Source organism: Hoplias malabaricus, chromosome Y, assembly GCF_029633855.1.
Source record: "Hoplias malabaricus isolate fHopMal1 chromosome Y, fHopMal1.hap1, whole genome shotgun sequence".
NCBI classification, from domain to species: domain Eukaryota; kingdom Metazoa; phylum Chordata; class Actinopteri; order Characiformes; family Erythrinidae; genus Hoplias; species Hoplias malabaricus.
The window spans coordinates 78,774,373-78,791,048 of record NC_089820.1 but is presented as its reverse complement, the minus strand read 5'-3'; the positions used below and the strand labels follow the sequence as shown (position 1 = coordinate 78,791,048).

Genomic DNA, 16,676 nt, shown 5'->3' with positions numbered 1-16,676 from the left:
GGACAGTTCTGGTGGAAACAGGAGAGTCGAGGTGCACATTTAATTCTGTCATGATTTGGGCAGCCGTGGTTTTATGTTTTTTGGATACAATCCGGGTCAGCACCCGAACATCCCTTTCAGACAGCTTCCTCTTGCGTCCACAGTTAATCCTGTTGGATGTGTTTCGTCCTTCTTGGTGGTGTGCTGACATCACCCTGGATACCGTGGCTCTTAATAAATCACAAAGACGTGCTGTCTTGGTCACAGATGCGGCAGCAAGACGTGCACCAACAACTTGTCCTCTTTTGAACTCTGGTATGTCACCCATAATGTTGTGTGCATTGCAATATTTTGAGCAAAACTGTGCTCTTACCCTCCGCTAACTGAACCTTCACACTCTGCTCTTACTGGTGCAATGTGGAATTAATGAAGATTGGCCACCAGGCTGCTCCAATTTAGCCATGAAACATCCCACACTAAAATGACAGGTGTTTCAGTTTCATTGTCCAACCCCTGTAAGTCAGTATTACCCACATATGGAGCAGCAATAGAGCAATATCCTGATTTTTGTTCCTGCATGTTTGGAGTTCTCTCCATTGTCTAAAAACTCTCCAGATGCCTCTGCCATGAGCGGAGAGAGAGTGAAGGCCTAGCATTCCGGACTGAGATAGTTTGTTTATGTACTCATTTACAGACACGAGGGCTTCGTAAATACATTAGACCGGTTTTGAGCACGCAGACAGTCTGGAGAGCAGCAAATGGTGAGAAAACATCTTCTGAGTTTTAGAAAAAGTGTTTTTTTATTCAAAAACTAGCAATGTTTTTTAATTTAAAAGTTAGCACGTTTCACATACGCACAGTAATCCAGCTGTGTGTGAACCCAAATGTTCATAACAACTTTGTGAATAGTGCCAGTAATGTTCTGGAGAATCATGCTGCATCTCTGGCCTGAAACATGCAGACAATTTCCAGCTGTGAGAACATGTGTGACACAGGCAATCTCCTGCTGTTGGCTACATGTGTGAAAGGGCAACTCCTGATTCTCCAGACATTTTACCCGAGTTCACATGTGAAAACGGCTATTGTGAGATGTTGACCTTTTTTTTGTTAGTTTGTATTTTGTATCATAGTCAACCTTATGTGAAATGTTCAGCAACATTTAAATCATCTTAAGTTAACATCTTATGTTAAAAATGTTGAGCTTTAAAGAGATGGCAGAAGAGAGGGAAGATATTAATAAGATTTAATTTGGGGCGGCACGGTGGCACAGCAGGTAATGTCGCAGTCACACAGCACCTGGGGCCTGGAGGTTGTGGGTTTGATTCCCTGTGAGGAGTGTGGTGTGTTCTCCCTGTGTCTGCGTGGGTTTCCTCCGGGTGACTGTCTGTGAGGAGTGTGGTGTGTTCTCCCTGTGTCTGCATGGGTTTCCTCCGGGTGACTGTCTGTGAGGAGTGTGGTGTGTTCTCCCTGTGTCTGCGTGGGTTTCCTCCGGGTGACTGTCTGTGAGGAGTGTGGTGTGTTCTCCCTGTGTCTGCGTGGGTTTCCTCCGGGTGACTGTCTGTGAGGAGTGTGGCGTGTTCTCCCTGTGTCTGCGTGGGTTTCCTCCGGTTGACTGTCTGTGAGGAGTGTGGTGTGTTCTCTCTGTGTCTGCTTGGGTTTCCTCCGGGTGACTGTCTGTGAGGAGTGTGGTGTGTTCTCCCTGTGTCTGCGTGGGTTTCCTCCGGGTGACTGTCTGTGAGGAGTGTGGTGTGTTCTCTCTGTGTCTGCGTGGGTTTCCTCCGGGTGCTCCGGTTTCCTCCCACGGTCCAAAAACACACGTTGGTAGGTGGATTGGCAACTCAAAAAAGTCTCCATAGGTGTGAGTGAATGTGTATGTGTGTGTGTGTGTGTTGCCTTGTGAAGGACTGGCGCCCCCTCCAGGGTGTATTTCCGCCTTGCGCGCAATGATTCCAGGTAGGCTCTGGACCCACCGCGACCCTGAACTGGATAAACGCTTACAGATAATGAATTAATTTGTACATTTACAAAATGGGCTCTAAGAAGCAGCTCAATTTAATGGCGTGTTATCATTTAAAACTAAAAAAACGTCACAATACATGATGTGTATCGTCAGCACATCTCATGCAATGAACAACTGAATAAATCTTAAATCTTAAAACAAAGTTCTGAATGTATTTAAATGTAAAATGTGCCCATTTATAATAAAGGAGACACCAAAGCATTTTCTTAGGCTTTTTCTTTTTTGCTTTAAAGGTAATCTTTACTGTCGAAAAATGAATTGGCATATATGGCTCCTTGTTGCAAGGGATCGGAAAGCCTGGTAAAAATAACGCATGCAGGTTTATGGCATGAATATATATATATATTTTTTTTTTTTTGTTATTTTTTTTTTTTGGGCGAGTTTTTTTCAACTGTTTTGTTACAGACCTCAAAATATTGTGCAATAGAATGTGTATACCAAACAGACATACGAGTTTATGATTAAGCAATAATACACAAGACGGAGCAATTCGGTGGTGTGCTGCGGTCACGGACACAGCTACAACACCAAAATCCAGCTTGGGAGTGTAAGCATTTTCAACTGCAATCTTAAAATAATGTAGTATAGAGCTGTCACATGAGGTCATATTTCTTAATTGCATGATATTACTGGAATAAAAAGAATGGCTGCTGTCACAGAGGTGTTTAGTCCTTGGCGTTCCAAAGGATGAGGCTAAATAAAAATCATGGAAAAAATGTTCATCAACTGTCACTAAGATATGCACATTCCCACTCCAGTAACAACAATGGAAAAAAAACTTGGAGCATCTGAGAGGTAACAACGAATGAAGAGCAGGTTGAGGGACGGAAACCTCTGAGGACCAGCGGCTGCTGATTTGGGCATATGGTGAATATCTAAACTGACACGTGCCTACAATCTCTATACAGATACTTTCCATCTTGGGGACAATTCTATATGTGGACAGATCATTTATTTGTCCTGCTTTTGCTAGAGTTGTATGTAAATGTACACTTCTGTTATAAATCCTATAAAACGTGACTATGGGTGTTCAGGTTTTTGCAGTTGAGTTCATAGTTCAGTGTCTTGAAAGCATTACAGTACCATACCCACTTGGGTTTGTGGTCACTTCACAGTCATTTCAGGCTCTGTATTGACTGTATTGAGCTGTATGAGCTGTTCCAGTCCTGTAAATAACCACTAACTAGGTTGTTTCTTTGTTAAGGGCCCATTACTGAAGCTGAAATAAATATCTACACACACTCCAGCAGCCTTACTACCCACAATCTGCCCAGATTAGAATCTTAAGTCTGCCTTTTCAGGTCGGGCGATTATTGTTGGCCTTGCCTGTATACATTTACTCAGAAGGGAGAAATCACCTTGGATATGCCATGGTTACCAATATCCAGAGACTTAACAAATACATTAATAGTGGATTTCCATGAACAGAGCAATTGAATCGATTCCTATAGTTTCATATAAAGCATGTCCAGATCCATAATGCTGTGAAACAAGCCACTTTTAAGAATGGTATATGGCTGTACTGGACCTACTCACAATGCTTCCTGATCATGGGTCCCACAGAGAGGCATTTTATATTGAGTTTTTGCCATTATCAGGTGTGACCTGATATTGTATTTCATTTTCATGGATAGTTAGCTGCACGATGGGATCATGACTATTATGCCACAATCCTACTAATGTGCTTCCTCCCAGTCACAGGTCAAGGACCTAATTTCTGTAAAAGTTCAGTATGATGTGCTGCTCTACCTTCTCCCATATGTTTTCTACAGCAAAGCAATTTCAGTTTCATTTTTCTCCTCTAAACTGAGGTTCCATCTCAAGTGGCTAATTCTAGCCTCGCCAAATATTGGCACATTTATTTTCCCCAGAATTGGCATTTTAAAAACATTATTTACAGTAACTTTAGCTCCTATTAAGGTGGATTGGACAGTTCTTTAGGCACCAGAATGGCAATGCTGCCCCATATAATTAGTAACGGAAAGCTGGTAAATGCTTGTAACTACTGCGCCTTTCGAGGTGGAAACAAGAGTGCTAATTAGAAGTGCAGATGAGGTTTGTAAATAATGGAAAATAATGAGAAATTAAGGGACCTGTGATTAGTTCTTCTGTTTTGTATGTGTGTGTGTGTGTCTAATATATATTCTTCTCCTCCTCCTCTCACCTTTTGGTGGTGCTCATGTCCACAGGCTCCTCTTTGGCCTGCACTTCCACTTTAATAGTGGCCTTCACCTCACCAGCGTTGAGGATGTTGGACGCCCGGGAGGACGGGTCAGGCCTTGGTCGCAGGACTGGACGGTCATAATTCTCTCCGCCGGTCTCCAATTTTACCTTCTTCACGTCCAGGTCCACGGGCAGAGAGTCCCGCTCCAGTGCCCGCTTCTGACTCCGGGTCTGACGCACTGCCTCATCAGACATGGCCACACCTGGAGAGACGAGGGGGGGAGGGTGTGAGAGGGACAAAAAGAGAGATGGAAAATCAATACTAAGGCTATTACACTCAACCCAATTAGAAAACCATACAAACACAATGACATCACTGTAACCCATGACCCGTGCAAGAGCAAAACGAGGGCATAATCCAGAGTAATGGACCACCTTGATAAAGCGTAGACATCAACAGCACAAAGTGCACAAGAAGGTCAAATGCCTCAATGGCCATCCTTGAGGAAATGTGGCATTGTCACCCCTTAGGTGGGGGCAAGAGATGACGGGAAAGTTAAAGACCAAAAACGTCATAGTGTAAATATTTGCTGTCCTCATATCCTCAGGATATTCAGAGAGGTGGGTATTAAAAAAACATCTGTTCACAAAGACTAGGTAAATTGGATGATAAAATTGAGAGGTGGGGAAGTGGACAAATTAGCCTCATTTGGCATGTTCACAAGCTGACCGCATCAAAACAGCCAGTACTGAAACATGACGCCACATCAATGTAGGGATTATGGATGAAGACTGATGGTGCAATGAAGGAAAACACCAACACGGCTTGTCTAGATACAAGCTAATGTTCATAGAAACACACCAACTGAATGAGCCCTGAAGGAGTTTATACTGTAGCCAAAGATAAAATAACAAATACATTTTGTAATTACAGTGATCCCTCGTTTTTCACGGTTGATGTGTGCCAAGACCACCTGCGAAAAACGAAGTAGAGGAAAGATATATTTTTAATGTATTTAACGAGTATTTGGACTTTTAAAACCCTCCCTGTTACTGTTAACAACCCACCCTTTGCATTAAACAGTCATTCTATAATGTTTTTCAGCTGGAACTACATGTGATATCCCACCAGTTTCTTTAATAGAGTCATTCCTAAGCTGTGATTTAGCGTCAGTAAATTTCACTCGGATGTGGACATGAACAATACATGTGCTGTACGTAAGAAATACTTTTAAATGATATATTTTGTCAACTTCAGGCCCAGTCTAATACATGTAAATAATAATTAAACTTTGGCTATTCATCTTTCACGGTTTTCCTAGATTGTCCCTCAATATCCACGATATAGCGGCCATACGCCCCCTGCGAAGTAGCGAATCCGCGAAAGATGAACCGCAAAGTAGCGAGGGATTACTGTACACGTACTGAGTTGATAATCAAATATCGTCACATCAGTTAGAATTGGACTGACTGAAGTGGATCAATACCCCACTGATTTGACCGCAGAGCAATTCACAGTGAGCAATCTGTTTAAATGTCAGATTGTGTTAAAGTATTCACTGATCAGCCATAACATAGAAAACAATCCTGCCTCTAAAGGTGCAGCAGATATTTAACGTCCTGTAAAGAGAGGTCCTGTACAAAGTCCACCTTTCTATACAGAACTTTTCCTAAATTTCCCTCTGGGATCAATAGAGCATCTAATGTAATCCTAGTTGCAAAGCAGGGCTTTCATGCATAAAACATGTTGCCGTTTTTTTTATTTTCACATCCCAACTTCATTAGATTGAGACCTGGTGAATTTAGAGGTCATGTCAGGCTGTGAGCTGACATGGGCACTCTGACCAGTCTGTGGCTATGCAGCCCCATGCACCGCTAGCTGCGCTGGACTGTGTGTTCTGACATCTTTCTAACATAGGCAGCATTCATTTTCTCTCCAATTTGTGTAACAGAAGCTCTTCAGTGGAACAGAAACAGATTGGCTAGGCTTTGCTCCTCAAACCCTGGGCACCCATAACCATGATGCCAGTTCATCAGTTGTACCAACTGTTAGACCAATTTGGGTAGGTACGAATCACTAAAATCCAGGAACATTCTACAACACTTGCCGTTTTCAGGATGGATGCTTTAATCAAGTAGTCTAGTCATTGCCATAGTGATCGCAAAGTGGCTCAACATCCTTATTCGTGCACACATTTTCCCTGCTTCCAAGACATTATCTTCAGGAACTGACTTCGCTCACTGCATAATGTAGGTAAGCCCAGGACAGGTGCTTTTCATTCATTCATTCATTATCTGTAAGCGCTTATCCAATTCAGGGTCGCGGTGGGTCCAGAGCCTACCTGGAATCATTTGGCGCAAGGCGGGAATACACCCTGTAGGGGGCGCCAGTCCTTCACAGGGCAACACACACACAGTCACACATTCACACCTACAGACACTTTGGAGTTGCAAATCCACCTACCAACGTGTGTTTTTGGACTGTGGGATTAAACCCAAGCACCCGGAGGAAACCCACGCAGACACAGGGAGAACACACCACACTCCTCACAGACAGTCACCCGGAGCAAACCCACGCAGACACAGGAAGAACACACCACACTCCTCACAGACAGTCACCCGGAGGAAACCCACCCAGACACAGGGAGAACACACCACACTCCTCACAGACAGTCACCCGGAGGAAACCCACGCAGACACAGGGAGAACACACCACACTCCTCACAGACAGTCACCCGGAGGAAACCCACGCAGACACAGGGAGAACACACCACACTCCTCACAGACAGTCACCCGGAGGAAACCCACGCAGACACAGGGAGAACACACCACACTCCTCACAGACAGTCACCCGGAGCAGCAATCGAACCCACAACCTCCAGGTCCCTGGAGCTGTGTGACTGCGACAGAACCGTGCCGCCCACAGGTGCTTTTGTAACAATATAACCAATGTTTTGTATTTTATGGCTATGCTATGGTTGTTCAGCATATTTTGGCCAATTTGGTTTGGCATGAAAGGTATGCAAATTGCTCTTAATCAGTGATTTCAGACTGACCACAAGCTGATATGTTAATGGCCTTAACATCAAGAGAAATGTTTCATGTTCAGTCGCTGATCAGGATCATGCTGGATCCAGAGCCTACAAGGCAGGAACACACCCTGCACAGGGTACTACTCTATCACAGGGCACCATATGCTCATGCCTCTGTGTAATGTTTCATAACCAATTCACCTTCCAACAAGTGTTTTTGGATTGTGGGAAGACATAGAGAGAATACACCAAACTTCTCACAGGAACCCAAGGAGAAAAGAGATCCTGCAGCTGTGTAGCAGAGACGCTACCTACGTTACCAATGTACGGGACATGAACATATTTCCACATATATTTTGGTGTATACAGTATGTTAATGAGCAATGTAGGAAAAATAAAACAATATTGTAATGACCATAGCTCCAAAATGCCACGATACATGATATGCATTACAATAAAATTGATGAGGGAAGCAGAGCAAAATGACCAGCGCTGACATGAATTTCAGAATTCTATTCTAGAGCACTATGATGTTAAATATTGGCCCATATTACTGTCCAGTCCTAGTCAATAGGTCATATTTTGGACACGGCTATAGTCTGCCCTCCATTAGGGGAGAGTGGGACCCTATAGTGAAAATGCTGAACTTTTTGGAGCCTCATCTGCTCACTGATGCATAACAGGAAGCTTCAGCACTGACGACAAAAAAAAAAAAAAAAAAAAAGCTAAACACACACACACCCCTAGAGAAGAGTTATGGCTCAGGTCTTAAAGCACAACAATGAACTCTTCCACCACACAATTTAACACTGTACCTGTTGATCAACAAAAACACACACACTTGATAAAGAAGAGCTGACTCAAGTTCTTAGACACTCTCTCTCTCTCACCCTGTGACATCACCGAGCCACACATGACCCTTCCCAGGATTCAACGGGCCACACAAAGCACTTTCCTGAGAACCGGTTTAAACCGGTGTGTGTGTGTGTGCGTGCGTGAGTGAGAGTGAGGCTGAGGCAGGTTTTAACCCTTTGCGTGCTAGAGAGAGAAAGAGACAAAGACATACAATGTGTCTCACTTACATACACACATGCACACAAATGGTTGGTTATGTCCGAGAGAGAGACAGACACCACATGGCATTCCCAAACACAAGTCCTCTTAAGAAACGGGGTGTTGGTTGTGGTGGGGTGGGGGGGGGGTGAGGAAGAGGAGAAAACTGAGGCTACTCTCTTACTGTTGGCTCTGATTCTTAAAGAGACAGCACTCATCAAATAATATTTAAGGACTTGAACACAATTACGATAAATCTGGCTTACTGAACTTTTTTTTTTATTTTACTGGACCTCTGCATTTATTCACGCAGAGGTTCACTGTACGGCTCAAGAATATAGCACACGTTAATCAAAACGGCCATTGCACTAGTCCCACTTGAACGTTCCTAATACCAACTCCAATACCATCAATCTAAAAAGATACTGCTCTAAGAAAGCACTTGGGTTTGTCAGCAGAAATGTACATGATCATAAACTTACAGTAGAGTGTTACGTACCAAGGAAAGGCTATTACATCATATCTTAAGAAATTTTGAATACACTGTAGCAAATCACACATATATGCCATATATGGAAAGATAACAAAAAAAATTTACTCAAGGAAAAAAAAAGTACAGGAGGTCCTCTGGTTACGTCAGTCCCGAGTTACGATGTTTCGTGGTTACGGCACATCTCCCATTTACTGTATAAAGCCTTGTTTCGACTTAAGTGGTTTTGCGTCGTAAACGTCGTAACGCAAACGTTTAGCTTGCTGCTACGTTGTTCTCTCTCACGTGTGCACGTGTGTTTGATTTTGTGAACTTTTTGCCCTTCATTATGTTAACAGTATGTTATTTACGTACAGTATGTACGTATGTACCGACTTACACCAAAAATGGGTTTACGACGCGACGTAGGAACGGATAAACGTCGTAAGTCGAGGACCCCCTGTACTCATGATTATAAATCCTTAATATATCGTAATGTCTATAAATATATAACTATTAATTGGTGTTAGTTCTTGACATTGGCTTTGTGTGTCAGAGCCCTTAAAAAAAACCCAGCCTGATGGACACTAATGTACATTCATTCAATGCTATATATAATTACATTCTGATTTAACCACAAATCATCTCAATTACAAGTTCAGTCATTTAATTAAAATATTTCATTAATCTAACTATCTTCAGCTGTGAAAGGAGAAAATGTCAAGGGCTGTTGTATGCTTTTATCAAAAAGAGAATAAACTCTGGCTCACTCCTAGTTCTATATTTTATTCCAGCCATAATCCAGCTGTGCTCTGAAAAGGCAATTGTGTTTTTTTTCTTCAGTTCAGAGGCTTGTGATTATTGTAATTCAAAAGGATAAGAAAAAGTTATAAAGAAATTTTGACTTAGGTGACGAAAGACTATCACTGGGGAAGGAAAGCTGCGTTCATAGGTTCAGAGAAACCTGAAGGAGTCTTTGGTCTGTATGTTTAGTTTTCATAGCAAAAACACTGTTTCCTGTTCAACCTGTGAGATAAAGGGCAGGCACGTGAATGGAAATCATCCTCATTTGAATATGAGATTAATCACCATCTTTACTTTTTATTCTATGTAAGGCCTCAGATTTGCCCAAGCACCCGCTTCTATGAAGGGAAGGGCAATATACAGACAACAGCGTGGTAACAGCAACAAATTACCACAGCCTAGACCTTTCTGAGCACTTCGAGCTCCACAACACTTTACAACTTACATTGGATGATCTCTGTATATAGCACACAGCTTAGATCAACACTATTTCCAGTGCAGTCGCCTCATACGGACTGGGTCAGGAGAAAGTTGCTGATCTTAGGTCAAAGTCCACTTGCCCATTAAGTCTGGAAAATCATCATTGGAATGTAATAGACACAACATATTCAACACCATTTGACAGAGACAGACTGAATACTGAGGTTGAATATGTCGTCTTACATTGATCTGAACATAGTGATTCAATCATATTGATTTCAGAATGAATGAACAAACTGACTCGTGATATTCAATGAAGTACACACCTGCAAGTTGTCGACAAATATTTAAAAACTTTGCTAAGTGCTGTAGAAGTTCCTTCAGCATAAAAACTAAAAACAGATGACCAAATCAAATCATTATTAATGACAAAATATAACTTCACCCATCCTTGTTGCAAACTGAAAAGTATTCCAGGCTAATCAAGAAGCCCCGATGTTAATATCATGTATCTATAATTGAGTTCACAGAGCCAGTCAATGGCAGTCTGAAACAACCATGCTTAGGTCAGTATAATAAAAGCATGGGATTGCGATACCCAGTCCTAACGGATCTCTCAATGATATTATGGTGAAATCTGAGCTGTCATCGTACACCAAATTGCTCCTAAAGGAACTAAATCACAGTGAGTGGTTGTGAGGTCAGATTAATGTAGTGAATGCAGGTGTAAATTCTTTGTCTGACCGAGGACAAATAAAGAAACCAGAGAGTGCTAATGTCACCTTTAGAACAAACGTGCTGCAAGAGTAGCACATCAGCAATTCTGAACACGAAACCTAAAGGTCAAGCATGACAAAAAACTCCAGGTCGTTCTGGTTTCCTCTCATATTCACAAAGACACACTTGTACAATTAAATGCATGCACTCTTATGTAAAAAGCACCCAAAATAAATTATTAAATTATACACACACATTAAATCATAGTGAATTTTTATGATCTTCTAATGTGCTTTTACGTCTCTTTGGCTGCTGCTGTTATTCATGTAAGACACATTTAAAAGTAACTCTATATCTAGAATTTCTAGGAACTGTGGAGTGTTGGTTGTGGCGATGTCCCGTAGTGATATAAACACATGCTTTAGGCGTGGAGTAGTACCTGTTCAGCATGTGCAGGAGAAACTCCAGAAACTCAGAATCAGTTTTCACCAGGAGTCTTTAATAGAGCACTACTTGGATAAAATCAGGGGTAAAATCGGGGACGAAGGTTGCGGGGTGGTCACGTTCACACATAGTGCGCCTTTGGGTAAAGTTAGAGAGTCAAGCTGTGATTCCTAAGCTAAGGAGTCTGTGTCAAGTTGTGATTCATAAGCAACAGAGTCTGAGTCGAGTTGTGAGTCATAAGCTAAGGAGTCTGAGTCGAGTTATGAGTCATTAGTTAAAGAGTCTGAGTCAAGTTGTGGTTCATAGGCTAAGGAGTCTGAGTTAAGTTGTGATTCATAAGCTAAGGAGTCTGAGTCAAGTTGTGATTCAAAGGCTAAGGAGTCTGAGTCAAGTTGTGATTCAAAGGCTAAGGAGTCTGAGTCAAGTTGTGATTCATAAGCTAAGGAGTCTGAGTCAAGTTGTGATTCATAAGCTAAGGAGTCTGAGTCAAGTTGTGATTTATAAGCTAAGGAGTCTGAGTCAAGTTGTGATTCAAAAGCTAAGGAGTCTGAGTCAAGTTGTGATTCATAAGCTAAGGAGTCTGAGTCAAGTTGTGATTCATAAGCTAAGGAGTCTGAGTCAAGTTGTGATTCATAAGCTAAGGAGTCTGAGTCAAGTTGTGATTCATAAGCTAAGGAGTCTGAGTCAAGTTGTGATTCATAAGCTAAGGAGTCTGAGTCAAGTTGTGATTCATAAGCTAAGGAGTCTGAGTCAAGTTGTGATTCAAAGGCTAAGGAGTGTGAGTCAAGTTGTGATTCACAAGCTAAGGAGTCTGAGTCAAGTTGTGATTCATAAGCTAAGGAGTCTGAGTCAAGTTGTGATTCATAAGCTAAGGAGTCTGAGTCAAGTTGTGATTCAAAAGCTAAGGAGTCTGAGTCGAGTTGTGAGTCATAAGGTCTGGAGTTGCGATTCGTGAAGATGGAGTATAGATGGCTGAAGTAAATCTCACAGTTAAAGAGGAGGCTGTGGTGCAGTCCCCTGTTTTTCCAGAACATTTCTATATTAACGTACACGTGTGAAAGGAGCAATACTGTGACCCCCTCTTATATTCTGACACACCTCCTGCCACAGTTTTACTGAAATAATTGTTAAGAATCAGCATTTTTCCTTTTTCCGGCAAATGATTTGCACCTATTTCACTGAGCTGAACATTGTACCAAATACTGAGATGAAACACCTGCTAACTACAATTCAATAAAACGCAAAACAAAAAAGAAATTGTACTTTCTTACTGCCATTCTATGACGTGCTGCACCACTCACGGTTATTAAAAGGAAAATATGGCAAAAGGCTTGTGGCAATTTCTTTAGAAGACTGTTATCTGACAGCAAAAAAAACGTGTCAAAATTAACTGTCAAATTTAAATATTTATTTATTGAATTAAATGTAAAAAAGAAATGAGATCATAAGTTAATACAATTATAACCCACAACTGTTTTCAAATGTACACACACACACACACACACACACACACACACACAAAAGAAAACCGCTTATCCAATTTTTAAACACTTGGCACCAAGTACACCACATATTTTGTCTAAACACTTTGAAATTGCATGAAGGCACCAGAACCAGAAGAACAGGCTTCATAAAAGCCGCATATTTTCTATAAACTTTTATAGTCAGTGTTTTGCTTGTCATATAAACTTGTGTTCTTCTAAATACAAAATGAGCTGTTCTGCCACCATGACAGCCGAGCTCTGATTGGTCAATGTGATTTTAACACATTAACACATCTGTAAAGTGCAGACAACTGAGTTAAAAAACTTGCACAGCATCACTGTCTGTCAGATTCAGATTTGGTGTGAAAGACACCTTGAATATATTTCTGTTTGTTTATTATTTGTGAAAGTGAGAATAAGCCTAAACAGTACTGCTAAACAAAAACAAAAATAATATATTTGGAATTTATTGGGTAAAGGCTAAATGCATGGGAATATCTGCAACCAACCAACATCCCCAGCTAAAAGTATCACCATATATATTCTTTTCTGCATAAATTATCAAGTCCCTTAAAGGCTAAGCGCCAGCGATATGAAAGTGTCAAACAAATAAACACAGTGGAATTTGAGTTCCTAACTTGTGTTTATTGATAGTCAGAAAACATGTTATTTCTTACTAATTCAAGGAATAAGGTTTAAAAGACCGTTGCCCCCCCCCCAACGGTGTTGGGAAACTCTAATAGGTGTCTTGCCTGTGACGTAGATGGTGGACAACAACTCTAGAAGCTGCAATTAATTTAATGCAAAATGACGAAAAGGTGTGTTGTTTTTGGCTGCAATCATTCAATGTACAGTGGGACATCTGTGCACAAATGGCCCAAAGATCCCAAAATATCCAGAAAATGGACTAAATTTGTCAACTTTAAACGGGCACTTTGGAAAGGACCATCCGCTCACTCCGTTATCTGTAGCTCATTTCACTGGCGCTTTTCCAACAATATGGGCACCAACGAAAGGTGTTCAAGAGCCTCTGTAACATGGAGGTAAACAGGGTAAGGACACTCACTTTGCCTGTTTTAGTTGGTGTTAGTTAACGTTAGCTTGACTCGCTAAACTCGGTGTCTCAGATTATACTCGGCTACGTAGCTGCATTACGGAGGTTTATAGTGTCGGATGAATTCGAGTTCGACTTTGATCACATTTACAAGAATAACTGTACATCTAAATGTGAGTTTAGCTTATTGCTAGGCTATTGTCATGAATGATGTTAGTTATTTAGCTAGATACTGTCATAACAGTCAGTCATAACGGTGTTTTACCGCAGCGTTGCTCAGCTGTTGTCCACCAGTGATGTCACGGTTGCATTCAAGAATTTCCGTAGCGAGCTCGGGTTTTTCCGTCAATTTAATAAAATTGTCAGTTTTAAAGTGAATTAAGCTGCTATTTTCATTTTAATTCATACTTATATATGTCAGTAACTAAAATAATGTGGAATATTCATGGAGGTCCATTAAGTGGTGCTTAGCTTTTAAAAACAGTGTTAAAACCAGTAAATCTCAACCCAACTTCAGTTATCAAAACTATATTAGTACGAGTATTTCAATTCTGAAGTACATGTCTGTTAGGAACCAATTTCAAACAGCCATCTTCTTGTAAACACTTACCAGGTATGAATAGGTACAACTGATATTACAGTTAGAATGAAACAGATGTAAACAGAGATTAGGTCTCCCATTCCTATAGTATATGTACTAGTAAAACAACAGCATTTTGCATCAAAGTAGTCATAATTACATCGTTTTGTCATCATTTAAACACATTTATAAGGGGCAAAACATCAACGTAGTTTATGTCCAGTTAGGCTACTTACTAGGATTCAACTGAGACAAATTGAAACACAAGAACCTAGTAACACAGTGAGACTCCTGTAGAATTCACTGTGGGTTTTCTGTCTGTGTATGTACTCAAGGTCTGAAACGTGAGCCACGGTCTGACTGTTCTAAAGTTATAAGCTGTGAATCTCTGAGCTCAGCAAGATGTTAGTATTCTTCACACAAAATTTAACGTGATTTGTGCGTGAACCCTGCAAGTCTTGCTCTGTTTTTCTGCCCGCCACCAAGCTCTCCTGTTTAGCTTTTGGACAGTCTGACCTTAAATAAACTGGACTTTGAACTTGAAATTTGACTTCAGCCAATTAGTTATAAAAGAAGTAGGAGGCAAGCCTCTTGGCAAGGTGCTCAGGAAGACACAAAGGAGAATAACCCCTGATCAACTATGGCGTTAACACACAGTAGGGCTGCAACAGCAGAATATGAATTGCGGTTGTTTTTGCACCAATATGGTTTTCATTTTTAGGAAAGAATTATATGCATCAGTGTGTCACTATATCTGTGTGTCCTCAGACATATCTGAAATCTATATCATTTGTTGAGACAAATCTGTACATATAAATAATAATAAAAAAATATATAACTTTAGCATTTAGCCAGTTTCTTTCAGAGAGAACATGCAGACTGTAGATGAGCTCCTTTAAGAAAGAGCACCAACAATAACCCTGTCATGCTGCCTCCTGCTCAGTCGATGTGGGCTTCTGTTCCTTCACAGAACAACTCGCCTCAACATTCCATTCTAGGGACAAGGAAATGGTAAACAAGTGAGTCATCCCACACAAAGCCATAATGGTCAACTCAAAGGATCGGACTGATCTCAGATCTGATTGTTCTGGGACAGACTTGCCCTCAACAACCATGCTCAGAGCCAATCGACTGACCCCGGCCCAGCGGTTATAACGGCTGCTCATCCGAACTGCCAAAAGCACCAAGAGTCATATGGTGGAGAGCGAGTAAGAGACAGAGAGAATGGGTCCACATGTTGCAGTGAACGTGCAGAGTGTCGGTTAAGGCTAAAATGGCAGCGAGGGATCAGATTTCATGTCCCTGGGGCAGTGTACATAAATCTGCCTCTCAAACAAGGCACATCCTCCCACACACAAACTAATGACACACATGGGTGTATAGGCAGTGTTAGTGTGTGAGACGAAGCAAAAGCAATTACCAAAAATCTAACACTTGTGTCGCCTGAAGATGGCTCAGACAAAATGGCACTGAATAAATCAATTACACGTGTAAGCATCATCTCTGAGAGACTTTACAACACATTCGCGCGTCGGGTCTGATTAAAGAATACAGCAACTAACCACACAAGTTTTAATTCCTTATTAGCGACGTTACACTATTTTGACTCAACTTTGACTCTACAAGAGTACATCGTTTCTGCACCCTCAGAAAAACGGTCATTGTGGTCATGCCCTCAAGGGGACATATTTAGTACCTTTAGTTAGTAAGCCTTTTGGTAACGAACACCACTGTTAGTTTGAAGTATACTGCTTATGTGTACTTTCCCCCATGCTCTCAGAAAAAAAAAAATATTGTACATTGTTGTCACTAAAAGAACAAACAGCATAAATGTACCTTTAATAATTGGTCGTATGAAATCAACACAACTTCAAAATTTTCAATGATTACAGAATGTGCTATAATTATGTTCCCTAACTAACAATTACGGTCATTTAATTAAAGTTCTGGTATAATGCAAAGCCGAAGACTTTCCTTTATACAGTTAATCGAATATAGAACAGAAAGGAATGAAAGGTACTGTAGGCTACACAAACAATACATTAACTATTTAACTGTACAAATACAAAATTTGGATTGATTATAATGTACATTTTTATTTGGGCAATAAATGCTGAGGAACATGCAACGTTCTCCGGTGACAATCTACTCTCCAGTACAGAGTAAAGACTTTCTCCTCTGCTACAGTCCGACCAGGGTTTTGCATACTGAGCTGGTGGATGTATCTGGAGATGTTATCACTGCCTTTTTGCTAATAATCGGATTTGCAAAGATGGCATTCAGTTGAAATCCAGAGCCGAGAAACTGGTGAGGTCTAAATTTTAAAGCAATATTAGAAGTCAGGTCAGTTGGTAACTGTATGGTAAATACACTATATGTCCAAAGGTCTGTGCACACTTTACTGTCACAGCTGTCCACATGCACAAACTGGTTGTATAAACTCCACAGAACAGCACT

The 16,676-nt window shown here is 41.1% G+C and overlaps 1 protein-coding gene across 5 annotated transcripts in view; it reads right to left on the bottom strand.

Moving 5' to 3' along the window:
* Positions 1–16,676, bottom strand: part of LOC136679631 (transcriptional repressor p66-alpha-like) — a 39,905-nt gene that overhangs the window by 12,099 nt on the left and 11,130 nt on the right. For all 5 annotated transcript variants that reach the window (XM_066658269.1, XM_066658272.1, XM_066658271.1 and 2 more), the window contains exon 2: positions 4,164–4,425. In XM_066658269.1, coding sequence (XP_066514366.1) covers positions 4,164–4,417 — 254 coding nt within the window. In that variant the 5' untranslated portion in view covers positions 4,418–4,425. The remainder of the gene's footprint in view (positions 1–4,163; positions 4,426–16,676) is intronic.